At 54.6% G+C, this 21,251-nt stretch overlaps 1 protein-coding gene and 1 long non-coding RNA gene across 9 annotated transcripts; one reads left to right on the top strand and one right to left on the bottom strand.

Annotated features, from left to right (window-relative positions):
• Nucleotides 1–1,542: 1,542 nt before the first annotated feature.
• Nucleotides 1,543–18,159, top strand: RNF44 (ring finger protein 44). Of its 8 annotated transcripts, none has more exons than XM_072947190.1 (12): nt 1,543–1,753; nt 12,595–12,745; nt 12,954–13,143; nt 13,544–13,711; nt 13,807–13,944; nt 14,116–14,292; nt 14,396–14,557; nt 14,639–14,763; nt 15,082–15,169; nt 15,258–15,379; nt 15,519–15,618; nt 15,814–18,159. In XM_072947190.1, exons 2-12 carry the CDS (start codon nt 12,639–12,641, stop codon nt 15,874–15,876), a joined length of 1,440 nt encoding a protein of 479 aa, XP_072803291.1. In that variant the 5' UTR covers nt 1,543–1,753; nt 12,595–12,638; the 3' UTR covers nt 15,877–18,159. The 8 variants fall into 8 exon arrangements, with proteins under 8 accessions (XP_072803291.1, XP_072803295.1, XP_072803290.1 ...); XM_072947194.1 differs by lacking the exon at nt 1,543–1,753 and adding an exon at nt 7,061–7,204 and having other exon boundaries at nt 13,018–13,143; XM_072947189.1 differs by lacking the exon at nt 1,543–1,753 and adding an exon at nt 7,066–7,204.
• On the bottom strand, nt 6,372–8,426 carry LOC140688407 (uncharacterized). The gene is made up of 2 exons (XR_012063067.1): nt 8,194–8,426; nt 6,372–7,182 (listed from the first exon to the last, which is right to left on the bottom strand). It is a non-coding gene; the product is annotated as an uncharacterized lncRNA (long non-coding RNA).
• Nucleotides 18,160–21,251: the final 3,092 nt, after the last annotated feature.

The raw sequence follows: 21,251 nt of genomic DNA on the forward strand, positions 1-21,251 counted from the left end.
ACTTATAAGATAATCTGCAAGTTGTTATGAGAATAGAGCTTTAATGTTCTCACCATAACAACACAACAAAATGGTAACTGTGTAGGTGAAGGACATAAGGTTATTGGGGGAAACATTTTGCAATATACAAATGTATTGTATAAGTGTAATACACATGAAGCTTACACAATGTTGTATGTCAATTAGATCTCAATAAAGCTGGAGGACCGGGGGAGGAAGGACAGAATACTAATACACACCACAGGTTGGATCTCAAAAACATGGTGCAGAATGAAGACAAGGCAGCATTTACACAGCCAGCCATTCCACCGACCTGAAGTTCTAAACATGTAAAATAGATCTGTAGGGATAAGAAGCAGATAAATAGCTCTGTCTGGAGGAAACTGACTTGCAGGGGGGAAGAGGGAACTTTTTGGAGTGGTAACTTTTTGATTGCATTTTAGTTACACGGGGATATGCATTTATGAAAAAATGCACTCAGCTATATAAGTAAGATTTGTGCATTTTACTGTATAACTAGTATACCCTAAATTTGGCCTAAATGTAGTTCTGATTTAAAAAAGAAAGAAAGACAAGACAAGACAAAACAAAATGTTTGTTTAAGGATGAACCAGAATGAGAGAAAAAGCAGGCTCTAGATGTGAAGCCTGAGCAGAAATCCTGGGCACTGCCACTTCCCAGCAAAACCCCTTCAGCTCCCTATGCCTCAGTTTTCAAATCTGTAAAACAGGGAGAATAATATTCCCTCAATCAGTCACCAGACTTTAAGGAACAACTAAGTTAATTTGTGTCAAGCACTTAGAATATTATTTGGCACATGGGAATATCTCAACAAATATAAACTTTAAAAAAATAATAAGTCAGCCTCGGGTGTGCGGGCCTAAATAGCCCTCCGCATTGGAGCCACGTCCTGGGCTAAGAAAAGAGGGCCTCCTGGGGGCAGTCTCTGAGAGGCGAGGTCTGCAGAGACTACAACTCCCGGCATGACCCTGTGGGAGCGGGGCGCACTGGGAATTGTAGTCCTCGGCCAATTATACCCAAGGATGCAGGCGGCGGGGAGCCCAGCAGGTATCAGCCACGCTCTGGTCCAGGCTGGCTCTAGCGATAGGCATGGGCGTTCTCTTGTCACTAGAATCTCCCTACCTCCCGAAGGAGATATCATCGCTCCCATTGCACACACAAGGAAACTGAATCTCAGAGAATGACCCAAAGGGAGGAACCAAGATGTACTGATCTCTGAGTGTTTGCTCTTTGTGTATCGATCCCTGATTCCACTACCAACCCCTGCAAAAAATTCCGAGGCTGGGGGAGGGGAACAGACTATCCGCCAAGCGAAGGTTCTCTGAACGGCCAGGGAGTCGTATTATCTTTCCTATTTAGTCACTCGTCCAAGGTCACACGGGTAGTAAGGAGGTGGCTGGGCGCTTCGCCCTTGCGCGCCCTTCGCCGCGGGACACTGAGTGGGCGTGGCCCAACACGCCCCGCCCCCCCGCCCTCCGCTCCTGCGCGGTTGGTGCAGTCCAGGTACTTCCATACGCGCGCGGGAGCGAGGGTGAAACTGCGCAGCCGGCGTGGGCACCGCGCGCGTGCGCGCGCGCCTGGGTGAAGAGGTCTGCGGACGGTTCCACTGCGTGGGGCCAGAGGGGGGGCCGCGGCAGGCGGCGCTCGGGCGGCAGCGGGACCGGGACCCCGGGCTGCAGCGGGAGCGACGCGCCGGCCGCCCGGTGGGGGTGGAGCCCCGCCGCGGCCCCAGGTAACGCCCGGCCTGGACCCTGCGCCGTGCGCCCGAGGAGCGGGGCAAGAGAGGACTGAACGATAGGGGGCGGCCGCGGGCTGGCAGTGTGGTGCAGGAACCTCCAGCGAGGCCTCTGCCTGCGTCCGCAGGGCCAGAGCTCGCTGTACGCGGACCTGGAGCCAGAGCCGCTCCGCCCGCTAGGTCCAAGCGCCCCAGTACGGGGACCCCTGGGAACTACAAGTCCCAGCGTACCCTGCGCCCCGCGCATGTACCGATTGCAACCTCTGGCGGGTCTCGGTTTCAGCTGGGGCCCAGGCGTCCGGGGCAGAGTTGCAGTCGTTTGCCCTCGCCATGTCTGCCCCAAACACTTTACCAGCGCTCTTTGTCCCAGCCGCTGGGGAGCCAGAGCGACCCGAGCCCTGCCCTGTAGCGGCTACGGGTCCGGGGAACAGACCACTGCTCACCAACGGCGTCGTTACTGCTTTGAGGGTGTAGGAAGGCGGGGGCTCGAGAGGGTCTGTTTCGCCCAAAGTCACACACCTTTCGTTGCCAGAGGGCCACTAACCCTGAGTCGAGACGGTGCCGGGAGCCGGGAAGGCGATGTGGGCCTAGGAAGCTGGCTTTGGAGAGTAGGGAAGACGCTTAAGATGGAGTGAAAATGGGGAATTCGGTTGGACTCATCTCCCTGGGTCTGCCAGGTGCCCCCACTCCTGCAGCCCCCGATTTTCATTTTTGTATGATGTGATGGTACCTGCTTCTTCCTCTGCAGTCCCTGCAGGTTCCAGTGGGAGCTACGGAGAGGAAGGAGTCAGAAAAGCGAGCCCCTTACAACCCCATACCCACAGAACTCACATATTCAAACGCAGACCCAGACCCAGAAAGTCAGGCAGGTGTCCCGAAAGGTGTACACCCAGTGAGAGCCACTATTGACTCACGGAGGTAGGTACAGTCACCCCCATTTTACACTTGGACAAACCGAGCCTCACAGAGGTGGTAACTTCCTGAAGGCCACCAAAGTGATGAAAGGCAGAGCCAGGGTCCGAGCCCAGGTGGGCTGGCTTCAGAGGCTCTGTGTTTAGCCGTCAGATTATTTCTGCCCCGTCCAGAGGCGACAGGAGATGAACGGCAGTGCTACACAAAGTGCTCAGTAAACATCATCTGGCACTAGTGTTGTCTTCATCCTGATTTTACAGATGAGAGACTGAGGAAGAGTGAGGCCACATAGCTGACCAAGTCTCAGAGCTGGAGCTAGAGCGCTGCAGCTGTGAACCCAGAGCTGGGAGCAGCTTTACAGACACTCCTCCCGCCCCCATATGCACAAACAGCTTCTGTTTTTCAGGAAAGCCAAAGCTTGGGCCTCAGGTGTGTTCCGGCCCACCCTGGGCAGAGGGGACTTGGCAGGGGGCCTGTCAACTCCCACCCTGGAGTGTGAAGCTCTGGGCTCGTGTCTGATGCTCTGTGGTGGCTAGGAGGTGTGTGTCCTGAGCTGGCTCTACCAGCCTGTGCTGTGCGTCCCTGGATGGTCCCTCCATCTTTGTGTTCTGCCAGCTCCACTTGGGAAGGTTACTAGGCCCTACATCTGGAGGAGGATTTGAGGGGTCTTAGAAGAAAGGTGTGGAGTACTTTCTGACCCTGATGGAGGGAAGGAGGCAGCCCACTGTCGAGGTGGACAGATGGAGCAAGGGCGGGCCACAGAAGGAGCCAATGACCCCACCTTCCTCCTGCCTGTGAAGAGTCCCTTCCATCTCCTGCAGAGGCGGCCTAGGAGTGGCAGCTGGAATATAGCATCCAGTGCTTTGCACTTGAGGGACCATGATTTGAATCCCTCCCTGCTGCTCTTGCACTCTTTTATCTGGAGCTACCCATCCTGGAGCCTCCCTGGTCTCATCTTGCCCCAGAGACACCTGTGCTTTTGAATAGTGAGCAACCCCTGGGGACCCTGTGTTGGCATTTGTGTTGCATGGACCAAACCTCATGTTAGGTTCAAATGTGGTCCCAGGTTTGCCCCTTGATGGCTGTGTGATGGTGGGTGAGCCATATCCCCTCTTGCCCCAGCTTCCTCATCTATAAAATGGAGCAAACACTGGTACCTAGCTCTTAGGTCACTGGCAAGACCAGTGAGAAGATGATCAGGAGGACCTGTTCAGACTTGCCCAGATCATGCAGGAGACCCTAGAACCCTGATTTATCCCCAGAACTTCACATCAGATGCCTGGGCAAGAGTAAGCCCCCCCACCCCCCGTGGTTTCCGGAGCGCCCTGGGCCACACTTCCGGATCTGTGGCCAGGGGAGTCATTTCCTGAGCCACTTTCCTCTTCTGTAAGATGCAGGTAACAGAACCTGCCTTCAAGGGAGTGAGGTGATAAGAATGAGGCACACAGTAGGTGTGCAGGCCACAGGCCCGCACTGGGGTTCCAAAGCATAAGACTTGTCAGTGAAGCTGGGAGGAAAGTCCAGACTTCTGTCTTCTCTGGGAAACCTAGTGAAATTGAGCCTCCTTCCCACTTGCTCCAGAGTGATTCTGCATGTGCCCAGGAAAGTTTTTCAGGTCAAAGGGAGATGTGTTATTGGTCTCTGGCCCTGGGGGGAACCCTGGAGGGCTGTGAGGATGTACTGAGGGCCTCCCAGGGGAATAAACCAGAGGGTCATGCAGGAGAGAAGGCAGAGTAGGAATTTCCTGGCCCTGAAGCATCAGAGGCAAGAGTTAAAACCAGAGCCCCTTCCTTGGGCATCCACGGCTCAGTGGGAGCGAGGCCCTGCTGGGGGTCGGGGGAGCAGTCCCACGGAGGTACCTTCTGCCATCATGATGCGATGCAGTAACAGTCTTGCTGTGTATTGAGGAAGCCAGCAGACAGGTCAGGAGAGGCTCCGAGGAGGCGACCTTTGAGCTGAGCCCTAAAGGTTGAGCAGGGTTTTACCAGAGGTGAGTGGGGGTTGCTGAGGACTTTTTAGGCTGAGAGAATGGCACAGAGGCTTGGTGGCTTCAGAGCAGTGACTGGATTGTGCAGTAGTAACTGCAGTCGCTTTCTGATGGTGGGATTCTCACTGTGTGGCCTAGGGCAGGTCATTTCACCTCCTTGAGCCTCAGATCCTCACCCTTAAACAGACTGGTTACCCAGTCTGTGGGGTCGGCCTCTCAGTAAAGGCCGGATGTCAGTGCATTTAAAAATGCCAAATCCCCTCAGGCCAGGAGGAGATTATTGAGTAAGATGTGAAGGATAACAGGGCTGCATGCAAATTAAATGGCAGGAAGTGAAGGTCAGGGTGCATCTAGGCCTGAATTCAGAGATGGGAGAGTTGAGCGCAAGCTGGAGACTTCACAGCTTCCTGTAAGAGGTAAGACGGGAGCAGAGCCTTGAAGGACAGAGATGAGGAGTGGCTTGGTAGAAAGGAAGAGGAAGGGCATCCCAGGCACATCGGTCAAGCTGAGCAAAGGCAGGAAGGGGGCAGGCAGGGAAGGCTAGGAGCGCCGCTGTAGTTGTGGGAGAGAGGCTGGGCAGAGGTGGACCTGAAAAGTTTGGTGAGGGAACCTTGTCTTGTTGAGCACAGCCCGGAAGGCCAAGCATTATGGAGCCATTGCAGGTTCTAACCCAACATGAGTGAAAGAGGTGATCTTAATGTAGGTAGGTACCTTCAAATGTGAGAAAGATTTTCTAATTGCGTTTACATAGGAAGAAAAATAAAAGGTTGGAAGGGATTTAGGAGAAGGAAGAGTTGATAAGGAGAAGGTTAGAAAAAGGCATCCCCATTTATTTTCATGCACACATAGTTTAACTGTGATAGATAGAATGTGGCATTCCAGGTAACATCTGTAGCACTGCCTCATGAACTTGATCTTGTGTCCTTAGAGATCTGCAAACGGTGCACAGGCACCACCTTCAGTCATTGTATTGCCGGCTGCACATCCAGTGTGGTGTCAGATTATTGCTGGCCTAAACAACACTTCGATAAGCACGTCTGTTCCCCAGACTTGCTTCTGGATTGTTTCTGTTGGATCGCCTTCCTGAAGGGGGATTTCTGACTCTAAAGCAATACAGGTTTTTTTTTATGGCTTAAAATATTTAAAACACTCTTTTACAGTAAATTTCTTTAGTATTTCTAGTAATTTATACAGTGTAGGGTTTAAAAAAAAAAAAGAACAAATGTACGAGGGGAGGATATGGCTTAATTGGTAGAGCACATGCTTAGCATGCACAAGGTCCTAGCACGTCCTCTAAAAATAAGTAAATAACCTAATTACCTCCCCCCACCCCCAAAAAGAACAAATGTATAAAAGCATATACAATAAGAGGTCTATCCTCAACCCAGTGCTCTCTCCCAGTTCTCCTTGAGGACAATTGTTAGTTTCCTGTCTATCCTTCCAGAAATATTCTATGCAGATACTGTATATACCCGGTGTTTTTTTTAATTGATACTGTTATACTGTGTTCAGTATCTTGCTTTCAATTTTATTTTTAAATTTGGGATTATGAAATATACTAAATTAGCACAGAAAATCACACACACACACACCACCACCACCACCCCCGCTAGTAGCCTGCCACACAGCTTTAACAAATGTTTAACATTTTATGTTGATATCTTGTTTAGGGCTGTCTTAAGAGGTAGCCGAATGTCAGAGCTCCACACAGAGGAGTTGATTATATGCGTACACCATTCTTTATTCGGCCTGTTCCCAGCTCTTGGAAATTGAGGGTTTTTTTTTTTTTCCTTAAATAATTGAGTGGAGGTAATACCCCACCTTGTATAATATCTGCCTGAGGAGGCACCAAGGCAAAGGGGAGCAAAGCTCGGCTTTGGCTTGGGTTCAAGTAGCTGCTCAGCCACTCTACATAGCTGTGTGACCTGGGGTGGGTGACGCCCCTCTTGATTCTTTTTACTCATCTGTAAAATGGGTAGGTTGTAGTAATCCGTCTCATAGTTGCTGGGTGGAGGAGAGCAGAAACTTAAGACTTAATTGGGTTTAGTTTCCCAATCCCTTTAGGCAGGGAACTCTCCGCGGGACGCCAAACTCTCCTGGCCTAGAGCAATTAGAGCGCCGGACCCCAGCTCCTCAGCTTCAAACTGTTCCCCGCCCCTTTCCCCGGCCACGCTGGGGGCGGGGCGGTTGAATGTTTCTGTGATGTCAGCGTGCGCAGGGCCAATCCCCCTTCCCGGCAAGCATTAGCTTATTTGCATGGGTTGCCCATTATTGGTTCGTTGGGCAATCCAGGCCGTCCCAGCTTTTTAAAGCCACCGCGTAGTATAAACAACGAGATGCGGGGCGGACAGGCCATGATGTCATCGCGGCGCAGTAGCTCTCAGGGCTGACGTCATCTCCGGGGAGGTAGCCCGCCCAGGGCTCTTAGGGCCCTCCTAACCATTCGGGCTGGCTGGTTTAAGAGGCCGCTTCTGCCCCGTCGAAGGGCAGCTCCATTGCACTTCAGTGTCCCAGGCGCCGCCTTGTCCTGAAGAGGGGACCATGACACAGTAAGTCCAGGCTGCGGCTCTCAAGGCGGGACCCAGTTCTCCGGCAGGGAAACTGAGCCTCAGAAGCACGAGTGATTCGCGAATTTGCATAGCAAGTTAGAGTTGCAGCCGATTTGTCTTGCCCACCCCGGGGTCTCCCATCTTTAGATCAGGCCATGTGGCCCCGCCCCTTGCCTGCGATGGCTGCGGCTACTTTAAACGAGAAGGTGGGGGCGAGAGGGTTTTTTTTTTTAAGGAAAAAAAAAAAACCTGCCTTCCAAGATGGCGGCCCAGTAATCACGTGCCGAGCCGCGGCGGGTGATTGGGTCTCCGTGCTACCGCGGGGCGGAGCTCTTGGTGAGGGGCGGGGCTTCCGCGGGCAGCAGCCGGTTACTGTTTGCCGGAACCTCCCGGCGCGCCCCCGCGAGTCCCCCTCCCGCCTGGCGCGCGACCCCGCCGTTTCGAATGTTGTGAATCAAATGTGGGGTTTGTTACATTCCGCTGCCGCCGCGGACAGTTCTTAAAGGGCCAGCCGCCGGCAGCTGCGCAAACCGGGCCGCGTCCTGCGCCGCCTCCCGCTCCCCGAGGGCCTGGGCCTAGAGACTGACCGCGCGTGGGCCTCGCGAGGCAGACGCCCGGCGGACGGACAACAAAGAGAGGGGCCCGGAAGGAGCCGGACTGCCCCTGGACCGGGGGGTGGGAGGGGAGCACATTGTTCCGCAGGGCGGGGGCTCTTAAAGGGTCCAGGCAGCACACCCCCACTCCCCGCCCCCTACCCAGCTTGGCCGTCCTAGATCGGGAACAAAGGAGTCAACGTGTGGCCAGGCGGCCGAAGGTGAGTCGGGCCAGAGCCCCCAACTCCCGATTTCCGCATCCTTGGAACTCCCGCCCCCCTCCCCTGGGACTGGGGGCTGTGATCTAGCTGGCTCCGCAGGAGTTAATCACGGGCAGTCCGGAGCGGGAGCGGCGAGGCCTCCAGAACCAGGGACCCCTCCCCATCCCCAGCGCACCCCAAGGCCTGGCCGAATCTCCCTTCTCCCGAGGCGAGGCAGAGCGCTGCGGTTGGAGAGGAAGGAGCCGCCCCCTCCCCCTGCCGCCGCCACTTCCTTTGTTGTTGCTTTTGTCTCACGCCGAGCACATGGTCCGGGATCCTTGGCTCTTAAAGTCACAGCGCTCCGTCCCCGACGCCGCAGTGTGGCCACCCGCCCCTCATCTCCCTCTGAACACGGCATAAAGGAGTGAGAGGGGGACGAAGGAAGACCCTCTTCGGGCGAATATCAGCACTTCGGCCCACTGCCCCCATCCCTAGGGAAGGATGGCTGAGGAAGCTCCTCAGAACCCCACAACCCGCGCCTGGCCCATACTGAGGAGGGGCACTGGTGCTCTCCCCCACTAATATGACTACCAGGTTTCTTGTCTCTTCTGGTTTTACTTGGGAGCTCTGGGAAGAGAGGTTTCTACCCCCATTTTACAGTTGTGGCAACTGAGATTCACAAAAGTGAAGAGATTTCCTTGACCAAGGTCACTCAAGTAGTCTGGGGTAGCAGAAGACTCTTAGCTACCAGCCTGGTGGTCCTGCCTTTAGCTCCATCCAGGCATTGCAGCTGGGGAACTCTGCTTGCCTGCTAGGCAGTGCTGGTGCCTTTGCGGGGGGAGGGGGGGTTGGGAGGAGGAAGAGGGCTTCTAAACCTGCTTGAGTGTGCTTCTGTTCTCTGGGCCTGACTTGGCTTATCTGCACAACAGCTCCCAAGCCCAAATGGTATGGCGGGGTCTCCCTAGACCAGGATGGTGTATAGCTGCTTGGGGCACTGGAAGTAGAGAGTTGGCTGCCCCCTGGGGAGACGGTAGATGCAAGGTGCAGTGCCTGCTTCTGGGCAAGATTGGATTTAGGGACAGGACCTTCAAGACGCATTTACCCAGACCTCATTGAGAGCCCAGACAGGAGAGGTATGGCAAAAGGCGGAGCAGTTAGGTGGTGGTCACCTGGCCAACCCTTGCTGTTGACCTTGAGCAAGTTGCTAGCTCCAGCTCCAGCTCCAGCCCTCACTCACTTCTCTCCACAATGGGCCTAGTCAGGATGCCTGAAAGAGAAAGCTCTCCTGATCTCTTTTAGGGCCTGGAATAGAGAATTGAGATTAGGTAGTTCTTGGGGCTATGGATGGGGTTGAGGGAACTGGGGCCTGTGGGCCAGCCAGGACTAATTCTGTCGCTCTCTGGCTTTATGGTTTGGAGCAAGTTACTTCCTTTCTCTGGGTCTCAGTTTCTTCAACTGTGAAGTAAGTGTGTCTACCCTGGGGCCATCTCTGTTCCCAGTCAAGAACCCGGGCCCCCTCCCTTGCCAGCTGCGGTATTCCCAGAGGGAGGCACATTTCCTGGCTGTCTCCTTCAGGTCTTGAAGTGGCACCTGATTTCTGCTTGGGGGATGGGGGTGGAAGCCATCCTGTCTTATTTTCTGATAATGATCATTCACACCTAAGCTTTACAAATCACTGCTGTGGCCTTTGAGCAGTCCTTGCCAGTCCACCGGGTGGTGATTATTACTAATACTGTTCCCATTTTACAGATGAGTTAGCTGAGGCTCAGGGGAAGCAGTGTCCAGTCCTCAGCTAAGACTCTGGCCAGAAGTCAGGGTAGCATGTGTAAGATGCAAGGTTTGGTACCATTGTCCCCAGCTAGAGGCCCTTCTGTCTGTTGGTTTGGTTTCTCAGCTCCTTGCCACTTCCCTTTCCTGAGGAATGGGTGTCTTTGAAGAGGTTGGCCAGAGCAAACTGCCGTGGGCCTGGGCCTGGGCCTGGGCCTCTGTGGTTCCGCACCCCGGAGCCTGCACACTGCCCAGGCTTCAGCAAGACAGCTTGGGACAAGAGGCGCAGTGAGGGCACTGCCGTGTCCTCGTGCACTCACAGCTCCCGCTCACTGGCCTTGGACCGGCCTCTCTGAGCCTCAGTGTCTCTGCCTCTGGGGGTTGTTTTGAGGACTCATGAGGATGGCCCATGGGAAGTGCTGTAGTTGGTGTTGTTAACACCCCTCATTGGTAGGCCTGCGGGCTCCCAGGATCTCTGAGGTCAGTTAGGGTAGAGGTTCTCAAGCCTGGCTGTGCTGCAGGAACCGCTGGGGAATTTGCGCCCTTGTTCAGGAGGTCTGGGCCAGGCCGAGAGTCTGTTGTTTCAGTTTTTGGGGGGTTTCCTCTGACTCTTAGTGTTTGTTTGCTCGGCTGGGTTATCCGCAGGCTGTGTGTGTACGTGTGTGTGTGTGTGTGTGTGTGTGTGTGTAAGGCCATGTGCTTGGCCCAGGCCAGAGGTCACAAACCAACTCACCTGTGGTGGGCAGGCAGGGAGTGGGCTTGCAGCGGCCTAGAGGGAAAGCTCATGCGCAGAGTGAGGGGGACCACGCAGAATGAGGGCCCAGTGGGACCAGATTATCTGTTTCCTGCCACCCTTCCCACAAGGCCAGGTTTTTATGTAGTCTCCCAGTTTTTGTTTGCTTGTATTTTTGCGGGGGGGAATTAGGTTTATATACTTTTTTTTTTTAATGGAAATACTGGGGCTTGAACCCAGGACCTCCTGCATGCTAGGCATGCACTCTACCACTGAGCTATACCCTCCCCCCTGTCATCTCCCAATTGTTAATCACTGGCGCTAACTTCACTGCTGCCAGACTGTGGCCGTATGTAATCGGCTCTCCAGTGTGCATTTACTACATCGAGCCTGCCCTGTGCTGGACACAAGCTGATCACTGGGCCCTGCCCTCCCCTCTGCCAAGTGCTAGAGCCCAAGTTGGGCAGGGAAGGCATGAATTCTAGCCCTTACACTTCCTGGCCATGGCCTTGGCCCCATGCTGTAATCAGGTAGAGAAGAGCCTCCCCTGCAGCCTTGTTTAGAGATTTAGGGCCCGGGTAAAGCTCAGCACAGAGGAAATGTTCTTCCCACTGTTGGCAAGAAGGAACAAGGTGTTGAGGGGACAGCACACCAGTTCCCCGGCTGTGTCAGCCAGGTGGTGACACTTAAAGCTGGGTATAAAGGAAGCATAGGAGTTTGGTGGGATGGAGGCTGGGCTCCCTGTGGCAGGAACAGCCAAGGGCTGGTCCTATTAGATGCACCCTTCAGGGCCTGACAGGTTCCAGGCCTTTCCCTGCCAGGGCCTCACTCCAGCCTCTGGAGTTAATGACAGTCCCCCCAACTTCCCCACCTGGATCCCAGCTCCGGCCCCGCCTCATTCCCACTCACCTTCCTCCCTTAGATTTAGGTGCATGCTTCCTTTTTTTTCTCAGCAAGCCCCACCTCCCACCTGGGGGCTGTGTTGGTCAGGTTTGTCCATCCCCCAGCCCCTTCCTGCCCTGCCTCCAGTCCTCCAGAGGCTCACTTCCTTCATCACCTTCTGCAACAGGGTGCAGCAAGAGGCTTGTAGTCAGCTTACCTCCCAGCTTTGACACTTCCTGTGGGGCCATGGGCAAGTCCTTTCCTGTCTCTGAGCCTCAGTTTTCTCTTCCTCAAAATGGAGCTAACAGTACCTTCCTTGAAGACTAGATGGAGACCACTTGAGTAGGCGCTGCGGGAACAGGTTATGGAAAGAAAGCATACAGTCGGCCCTCTATGTTCATAGGCTCCACATTCATGGATTCAGCTAACTGCAGATTGAAAATATTGGGGAGGGGGCAGGATTCTACAGAGTTGTAAAAGCCAAAACTGGAATTTACCACTTTCGTGGCTCTTACGCTCTATTAGGTGTCATACGTAATGTAGAAATGGTTTACATTAAGGTCCATGGGACGATGTGTGTAGGTTATTTGCAAATGTTACACCATTTTATATAAGGGACTTAAGCATCCTTGGATTTTGGTATCTATAGGGGATCCTGGAACCAATCCCCTGTGGGTACGGAGGGACGACTGTACTGACTTGTCTTGGGTTGGGAGCCCTCGAGAGCAGGCACTGGGTCAGAACCCCTGACCCCTGACAGTGGAAGGAGAACTGGGCCCCAGGCCTATTTGGAGTCGTCCCCACCGCCCCCGCCCCAGGAACCCTGGTTATCTGGAGGTCAAAGTTGCAGACTGTCACACCAGTCTAGGGTTCCCTGGGGACCCCACCCTGAGGGAACCTCACCAGAGCCACCTGGCCTGGAAGCATGCTGGCCAGCCCTCTGAACTTACCACAACCCTGAGGGGGACCCTGATCTCACTTCAGAGCAGGAAATGGGAGGCCTGGGCTCCCTGCAGGCCGAGCCTGTCCCTGGTCTGTCAGCCCTGAACCCCGGTGCTACAGTGCATGCTGCATGGGGAACACGGGGGCGTGGTGGACCCAGTGGCCCACCTCTGGTACCAGGCTGCAGGGGGTTGATGCTGTTTCCGCCACCCCTAATGGAGCAAGGGGCTGGACTTCTCTGTGCCTTAGTTCCTTTGTCGGTTTGTCTCCTAGGGTTGTGAGCCCCGGCCCACCCCTCCACCCCTCTGCCACCCCCGATGCAACCATGGGCTCTGGCAGTGACTAGGTGGCTGCCCTCCGTCCCTGTGGGTCAGCGGCGATTCTCTGCGGGACCCGGCAGCAGCCCGGGCCAGCTCCGGGGAAGGTAGGAAGGAACCTCCCAGTCCTGCCGAGCCTGAGCCCCCGGTGCTGGAGCTGTCAGCCCGGGCTGGGGGCACGGGGGCCAGGGGTGGCGGGGCACAGGGCCCTGAGCTATCTCCCTTCCCCAGTGGGTAGTGACCGTGGCTTCTCTCCATGCTCTGTGAATGAGCGGCCCCCCTCAGTCCTCCTGGGGCCTCCTCTCTGTGGTGCAGCCCCGGCCGCGAGGGCCCCCTGGCCAGCCCACCTGCCCAGGATGAGCGCTTACCCTCCCAGCAGCCGCCGCCCCGACCAGCACACCTCCCTGTAGAGGAGCGCCGAGCCTCGGCTCCTGCCGGCGGGAGCCCCCGAATGCTGCACCCAGCCTCCCAGCAGAGCCCGTTCATGGTTGATCTCCATGAGCAGGTAGGCGGGATGCTCCCCCCCCACGCCCCCCCACCCCGTTGCCCCTGGCCTCTGGCCAGCCAGTCTGAGGAGCAGAGGGAACAGCCCTGACTTCACCTGCTGAACTCATTGCACATCCGGGGAGGAACCGTTAGCCCTGTTTTACAAGTTGGTAAATTGAGGCCCAGAAAAGGGAAGGGCTGTTCCTGGGGCTGCACAGAGGCTGAGTGGTGGAGTCAAAGCCCCTCCCGGGTTCCCAGGGGGCTCTCTGCTCTCTGGGGCCTGGGGCAGGGGGACAGCCAGGTCTGTACCTGGGTAGGCCCCAGCCACAGAAGGGAAGGGAGCTGCCCTGGTAGGACTTTCTCACGTGGGAGCAGCTGAGTGGCCTCCCTCCAGTTCCTGGGTCTCTCTCTTCCTACAGGTGCACCAGGGACCTGTCCCTCTGTCCTATACGGTCACCACAGTGACGACCCAAGGCTTCCCCTTGCCTACAGGCCAACACATCCCTGGCTGCAGTGCCCAGCAGCTCCCAGCATGCTCCGTGATGTTCAGCGGGCAGCACTACCCCCTCTGCTGCCTCCCGCCCCCGGTGAGTGAGCACCTGGGCCTCCTACCCCACCCCCGGCTGAAGCCCCAGGCACAGGCCAGTAGCAGAACTGAGCTGAGCTTACCTTGCGCATCTAGGCTGACAGCCTCTACCCGCCTCCAGCCACAGCCCTGTCCAGAAAAGTGTCCATGCATTCGTGTGCAGTGGGAGAGCGTTTCAGGGTTCCGGGACCCCCCTGCATCCCAGCGCCTGCTTTATGCTTTGGAGCTGTAACTGTGGGTCTTAAGAGCGAGATGCCCCGCCTGGGAGGCCTAGGCCAGGGATGGATGGTCCAGAGGACTTTGGTTGGGACCTCTTGCTGGGTAGTCTGGCCCCTGGCCCTGGCTCCAAACATAGGCCCAGCCCAGAGCCCAGAAGAACGTTCTCCAGCCCCACCCACTTTTCAGCAGCTGATCCAGGCGTGTACCATGCAGCAGCTCCCTGTGGCCTACCAGGCCTACCCCCACCTCATCTCCAGTGAGCACTACATCCTGCACCCACCGCCGCCAGCCCCACACCCCCAGCCCGCTCACATGGCGCCTCTTGGGCAGTTTGTGTCCCTGCAGACTCAGCACCCCCGCATGGTGAGTCTGGACAACGAGTCTGACGCCAGAGGGGACCGCAAGGGGCTGGGAGGTGGGGCTTCCCCTGTCGCTGACTCTGCTGACCCCCCTCCGCTCCCTCCAGCCCCTGCAGCGCCTTGACAATGACGTGGACCTGCGGGGGGATCAGCACCCCCTAGGGAGCTTCACCTACTCCACCTCTGCCCCGGGCCCGACCCTGTCCCCGTCCGTGCCCCTGCACTACCTGCCCCACGACCCCCTGCACCAGGAGCTGTCCTTTGGTGTGGTGAGTGCCATCCCCAACCCAGGCTTTAGGGTGCCCGGGAGACAGACCTGCTCTGACCTGCACCTGGCCCCCCTCCCACAGCCATACTCCCACATGGTGCCTCGGAGACTGAGCACCCAGAGATACCGCCTGCAACAGCCGCTGCCCCCGCCGCCCCCGCCGCCTCCCCCACCACCGTACTACCCCAGCTTCCTGCCCTACTTCCTGTGAGTACTAGCACCTCTGCCCCAGGGCCGTGGGGCTCTGTTCTCTGGGGGCCTCCAGTGATTAGACCCAAATACAGCGCCAAGGGGCCCCAGGGCCTCTCAAGCCACTTGGCCTCTTCACTAAACCACACACGCACACTCACGCTCACCAGCTGGGCTCCCTGCCCTCCTCTGACAACCTGGGACAATCACTGGGGTCCCTGGTGTGAACCGTGCAGAGTTCTGGGGTTTGTTTCTTGGTGGGAGTCAGGGTAATAGCTCTGCGCCCCCTCTGCCTTCTGACTTTGACCCTGGGCCCGCATACCTGTCTCTCCCTAGCTCGATGCTGCCAATGTCACCAACAGCAATGGGGCCCACCATCAGCCTGGATCTTGATGTGGATGACGTGGAGATGGAGAACTATGAGGTCCCGTGAAGCCCTGTCCTGGGAGGTGGGGTCTTGGGGGACCTCCAGCCCTAGCCGCCCCTGACCCTCCCCTCCTGCCCACGTCCAGGCCCTCCTGAACCTGGCAGAGCGGCTGGGAGACGCCAAGCCCCGCGGCCTCACCAAAGCCGACATCGAGCAGCTGCCATCCTACCGCTTCCACCCCGACAGCCACCAGTCGGAGCAGACGCTGTGAGTGCCCTGACCTCCTCTCCTGCCCGTCTGTGAGCACGGATGGGCTGCAAGGGGACCCTTCCTGGGGGGCTTCGTGCTCCACCATGAGCCTTCCCTCACCATCAGTGTGGGGGTGACCCCTGTGCCTTCCTCCCAGGTGTGTCGTCTGCTTTAGTGACTTCGAGGCGCGGCAGCTGCTCCGGGTCCTCCCCTGCAACCACGAGTTCCACACCAAGTGTGTCGACAAGTGGTTGAAGGTAATGCAGCCATGCCGGCTCCCAGGTGTGGTGAGGGAGGAGGGCGGGCTTGGAGGGCTTCCCTTCACGTCCTTGTCAGCATCTAGAAGTTCTGGCTCCATTTAGGCAGCCAGGTCCCCACCAGGCAACGGAATAGCCCCAGGTGGGATGGGGGATAGGGGAGAGTGGAGCCTGATGTGCGGCTGCTCCCCGCAGGCTAACCGGACGTGTCCCATCTGCCGGGCCGACGCTTCCGAGGTGCCCAGGGAGGCTGAGTGAGGCCCACAGCCACCCAGGAGAACCCTGCCCAAAGCTCTGGAAACTCGGGGTGCCCAGGGAGGCCGGGGAGGCAGTGGCCCAGGCCTGTCCTGCCGTTCCTGCCTGCATCTCCAGAGCTGGTGCCAGGGTCGGCCCGAGAGAAGCCCCTGCAATAAGCCCCTGCATTTGCCAAGCTCCAAAGACTCCCTCCCCATCTGCCCGCCAGTCTGCCCGCCACGGAGCGGCCTGAGTGTCCCTAACTCGGTCTCTCTCCTGTTTGCCCTTGGGTCTGTCTCCTTTTCCTACTGGCACTGGGAGCCAGGGTCTGTTCCCCCAGTGCGGCTGGTGGAGACCCTTAGGCCCCGGATGGGCAAGGGGGTGCTGTCCTGGGTTGCCTGGTCTCCTGCACTGCAGTGGTGTGTTCTCTGCCCAGGTGGCACTGACAGGCGTGGACAGACAGTGGCAGGAGGCCAGTGGGTCCTCCCGCCTTGACCCCAGACAGACTCAGGCAGCCAGCTCCACTCAGGCTGCTGCGAGGGGTGGGTCTGGCTCCCTAGGGGACCCTCACCCCAGGCACAACATTCCAGCCCCACCCCTGGCTGGAGGGCATCAGAGCCAGCCTCCTGAGCAGTGGGGCGGCATGTACCCTGAGGGGGCCTGGGCCCAGCCAGGGAGAGGGACCTCCTGTGTTGCTGGTGGCTGCCCGTCCCTGGCTGTGCCGGGGCCCAGCCCCGCCCCCCGTCTCCCTCTCTGTCGTTTTGCATGAACGTGAGGAGCAGCAGTTTTCGTTTATTCATTTGGCCCAAAATCGCGTGTAGGATTTGGGGGTGTGGACTTTTAAACAGTTTCTTTTCTTTTGGTTTAATGGGGGGTACAGGGACCAACCAGGGCCAAGTGCCCAGGGGGCAGGGAGTGGTGTGGTGGTGCCGCCTGCTCTGCGTTGCATGCGCGCTGCTGGGGCTGGGCTGGGCGGCTGGCGGTCGTGGGCGGGGTTGAGGGGGGTCTGTGCTCAGCTGATAACTGCCATGCACTGTACTGCACACGTCCCCAGGGCCTACCGGGACCGTACGCTTTTCAGGGCATTTCTCCCTCTCCAGCCAGGGCCTGTCTCCCACCTGCCTGGGCGAGTCTCCTCTGAGGAGGTCCCCGGAAGACCTCTGGGGGCCCCCTCCCAGCCTGAGCCCTGCCCTCCAAGGTCTCGAGGAGCCCCCATAAGGTCTGGCTGAGCTCCCCACCCTCACCTTCCCTGTCCCATTTCTTTCCTTTATCACCCCCAGCTGGGGTTGCTGCCCGAACGAACCGCGTGTGGGGCCGGCACATCCTAGCAGGCAGCCCCTGGCGCCTGCTGCCTCAGGGATGCTCCAACCACCCTCGTTCTCCCCGCAGCAGCCCTGGCTCCCTGCCACACACCCCCACCCCACCCAGCCTGCCATGGGGCCCCATCAGCCTGGCCCCACCCGGTGGAGAACCCAAAGTCTTACTGTATATAACTCCAGGTGACATTTCTATATTTATAGCAGTGTTGAAACCCCACGTGTTTTACACAGAGAACCACCCTCTCCAATCCCCTCCCTTCCCCACCCCCCAAAAAGGTTTTGCAAAACCCTTACGGTTCCCGGGGCAGGCGGAGACAGGCTCATGGGTTGTGCATCGGCTGCAACAGTGATTCCAACGAGCAGCTGTTGGGGGGGAAACACAACATGAAAAAAAAATCATTAAAAAAAAGATTTATAAGACAATTACTTAGGATGTTTGTGATTTGCCGACCTTGCTATAGATGCCATGTTACCAATGATTTCCTGTGGTGGGGGCTTGTCATTGTTTACTCTTTCATTTACCAACTTCTGGCCTAGGCATGACAGTGGGCACCATCCCCCAGCCCCGGCTGGGCCCGGCACCTGTGTTCTGTGTTAGAAAGGTCTTATATATATATATAATTACATATATATATATAAATATATGTAACTTTGGGGGCCCTGTTCCTTGCACATTTTACAGTTACCTCATTTTTCCCATGTATGTATTTGAGAAAATGCTAATATATAGAGAAAAAAATGGTTCTTAAAGCTTAAATGTGTGGTTTTTTCCATTCCATTGGATTCACATTGGTTTGTAGCATTTAACATAACTAGTATGTTGTACTATATGTATGTGTATACTGATTGAAATTTTTAACAGATTTGTACTTTTTTTAAAATGAAAGTTGCTAGTTCTGCTTGACCAAGTAGTGCAATCATTATTTTTTTTAATATTGTTGCTGATTTCAGAGGGATATTCACTAATAAATGTATGATGTATACCAAGGATCGCCCAGGCTGCCTTTGGCTGCCTGTCTTCTTGCTCTTTTGTTGGGGGTGGGGGTGGGGGCTGTTGGCATCAGTCTGAGAGTGGGTGGGAGACGGGGATGAGGAGGGCAGAAACGGCTGTTCTCTGCTGTGGAATCTTGGAGGAAATGATACCACCCGATCAGGAGGGATCTACGGGGATCTGCCCGCCGATTCAGTAAACTTACTCTGTACCAACCTGCTTCACATGCAAATCAGGCAGGGTCCCCTCTAGCTAGTTCGAGGAAAGTGGCACTTAACTAGCCTGTCCCTGAAGTTCTGGAAGGAGGTTCTGCCGCAGCCTGACTGGATCTCGCTCACACACGTCATCAGGAACCAAGGTCTCCCTGCATCTCACAACCTTGTTCTGTGTGGTGCTTCCTGGTCGTTCTAGCTCAGTTTCCTCTAATTGAGCATCCTCTCCCATGTGAACACTTTTTCCCTCCTAAGAATTCTAACAATTTCTGGTCTGAAGTCTTGTTAGGCCATCAGGTTGTGTGCCCATCCCTCAACCATGTGCCCCCGTTAGGGAGCTCGAACAGTGTGACTGGCCCGACCCGCATCACACCCACACACCCATGGGCCCCACTGAACCTATACAGGATTGGGCCCCTCATCCCCAAGCTCAGTGGGACCAAGGGCTTGAGAGCCACCAAGGGGACCAGACTGGTGATGGTACGTTGCTCTTGCCTGTGATAGTGTGTGGTGCTGCGATTGGGAGCAGTGGGCGGGGCGGGGCTGCGATGCCACTACCTGTGATCTTGGTCAGGGTACTTTCAGCCTTGGGTCATCTGCAAATCAGGGGACAGACTCAGCTGAGTGACTCCCTGAGTGTGTTTCAGAGAAATTTCCTGTGGAACATAATAGGGTTTGTGCAAAAACAGGGCTCTGTACTCAAATAAGTGGGAAACTCCAAGTTGAAAGCAGCAGGAGCCTGTATTACAGGGCTTCTCTGAGCCTTGGCTCTGCTGATGTGTGTTGTAAATCTCTAGCAGTGGGTACATTTCTCTGTGCAGCGTTTCCTACACTGCGCTGCCCTGGCCACGTGTAGGGCTCAAGCTGCATGCTCTGGAGTGCTCTGGGCGTGGTGGGCTCAACCAGTGGGAGCAGCTGAGTTCCCAGGGCCCTAGTCTGAGAGGACTGTCAGATGGGGAAGACTTTAAAATGTTTTCAATATTTCAAAAAGTCTGTAGGAAAGGAAGAATCACATCATTTCAAGTGATACAAAAAAAGGGGGGGGGGTGGCAAAATTCAACATTCATTCATGATAAATTGACAAAGATCATCTACACAAAAGCCTACAGCTAACATCATCCTTAATGATGTGAAAGGCTACATACTTACCAGCTCTGAGCTCAGGACCAGGCAAGGGTATCCATTTTCACTACTTCTGTTGATGTCACACTGAAAGTCCTAGCCAGCACAATAAGGCAAGAAAAAGGAAATCTAATTAGGCATGCGGATTGAAAGGAAGAAATAAAACTAACTCTTTTTGTAAATGATATGATGAAGTTCTTGCATAGAAAATCCCAAGGAACCTACAAATGACCACAACTAAATGAGTTCATCAGGTCAGGGTACAAGTTCAATATACAAATAGTAATTGTATTTCTATATACTAGCAATGAACACACAAATTGAAATTAAAAAACCCCAGTGACACTGTTTATAATCACTTGAAGGAGAAGTTAAATACATGTATATATCTGACAAAATAGGACTTACATGTCGGTAACTACAAAACGTGGATGAAACAAGGGAAAGAACTATATAGACGGAGAAACATGTCATGTTCTTGGATTGGAAAGCTCATCTCTTCCCAAATTGACCTGAAGGTTTGATGCAATGCCCATCAAAATCCAGAGAAGTTTTTTTTTTTTTGAAATACAGACATGCTTATTTTAAAATTTATATGAAAAGGCAAAGAAATCTGAATACCTAAGACAATGTTGGAAAACAAGAATCAAGTGAGAAGGATCACGCTGCCTGATTATCAGCCTTCACTGTAAGATGCATCCATCAAGACGTTTCTTATCAGCAGAGGGACGGACAAGTGGATCAGCAGAACAGAATAAGGAACCCAGAAACAGACCCACACAAGTACCACCGACTGAGTTTTGGAAATCCAGTGAAGAACCGTTAATTTTTAACAAATAGCACTGGAGTACTTGGACATCCATTAGCAGAAAGAAAGGATTCCTGAACTAAAACTCATACTTTATACAAAAGTGAACTCAAAATGGATCATAAATTTAAAGGTGAAACGTAAAACCAGAAAATGTCTGGTGAGGGAGGGCATGGCTCCGTGGTAGAGTGTGGGCTTAGCAGGCACGAAGTCCTGGGTTCAATCCCCAGTACCTCCATTAAATAAATAAACTAACCCCCACCCCTCCGAAAAAAGAAGGAAAAAAGAAAAAGAAAACGTTTAGAAGAAAACAAGTGAAAATCTTCACTAGGATCCAGGGCTATGAGAAGAGTTCTTAGACGTGACACCAAAAACACAATCCATAAAAGAAAAAAATTGATAAATTGGACTTCATCAAGAATTAAAAACTTAATTTGCAAGTCACAAACCTGACAAAGGACTTCTGTCAGATACATAAACAACTCTCCAAACTCAATGAAAAACAATCCAGTTAGAACATGGGCAAAAGATACCAACATGCATTTTAGCAAAGAGGCTACTATGCATCGTGTTCAACACCACTTGCCATTAGGGAAATGGAAATTAAACCACAATAAGATAATTACACCTATTAAAACAATGAAAGTAATAGATGGTGACAATATAAAATTCTTGCAAGGATGCAGAGAAATTGGCTTTCTCATACATTGTGGGTGGGAATGTTCAGTAGAGTCATTCTGGAATACAGTTTGGCTGTCTCTACTTTTTAAAACATTGTTTAAAATATTAATTTTGATATAGTCTATCATGTCAGTAGAGATGCGCCTGTGAAGGAAGAGCCCTGAGCCATCAATTGGTGAACATCTGAATGAGGTCCCAGCTCATCCCAGGGAGAGCACACACCTTCCACACTGTTCCTGTCCACTGATTGCTTCCAAATCCAGGTG

This window comes from Vicugna pacos, chromosome 22, assembly GCF_048564905.1.
Source record: "Vicugna pacos chromosome 22, VicPac4, whole genome shotgun sequence".
Taxonomy (NCBI): domain Eukaryota; kingdom Metazoa; phylum Chordata; class Mammalia; order Artiodactyla; family Camelidae; genus Vicugna; species Vicugna pacos.

Bases quoted from the DNA above. Each gene is read 5' to 3' on its own strand.
- RNF44 (XM_072947190.1), top strand. From the start codon at position 12,639: ATGCAACCATGGGCTCTGGCAGTGACTAGGTGGCTGCCCTCCGTCCCT. The intron at 14,293-14,395 runs GTGAGTCTGGAC...CGCTCCCTCCAG, and splicing joins AGACTCAGCACCCCCGCATG to CCCCTGCAGCGCCTTGACAA. The intron at 15,619-15,813 runs GTAATGCAGCCA...TGCTCCCCGCAG, and splicing joins GTGTCGACAAGTGGTTGAAG to GCTAACCGGACGTGTCCCAT.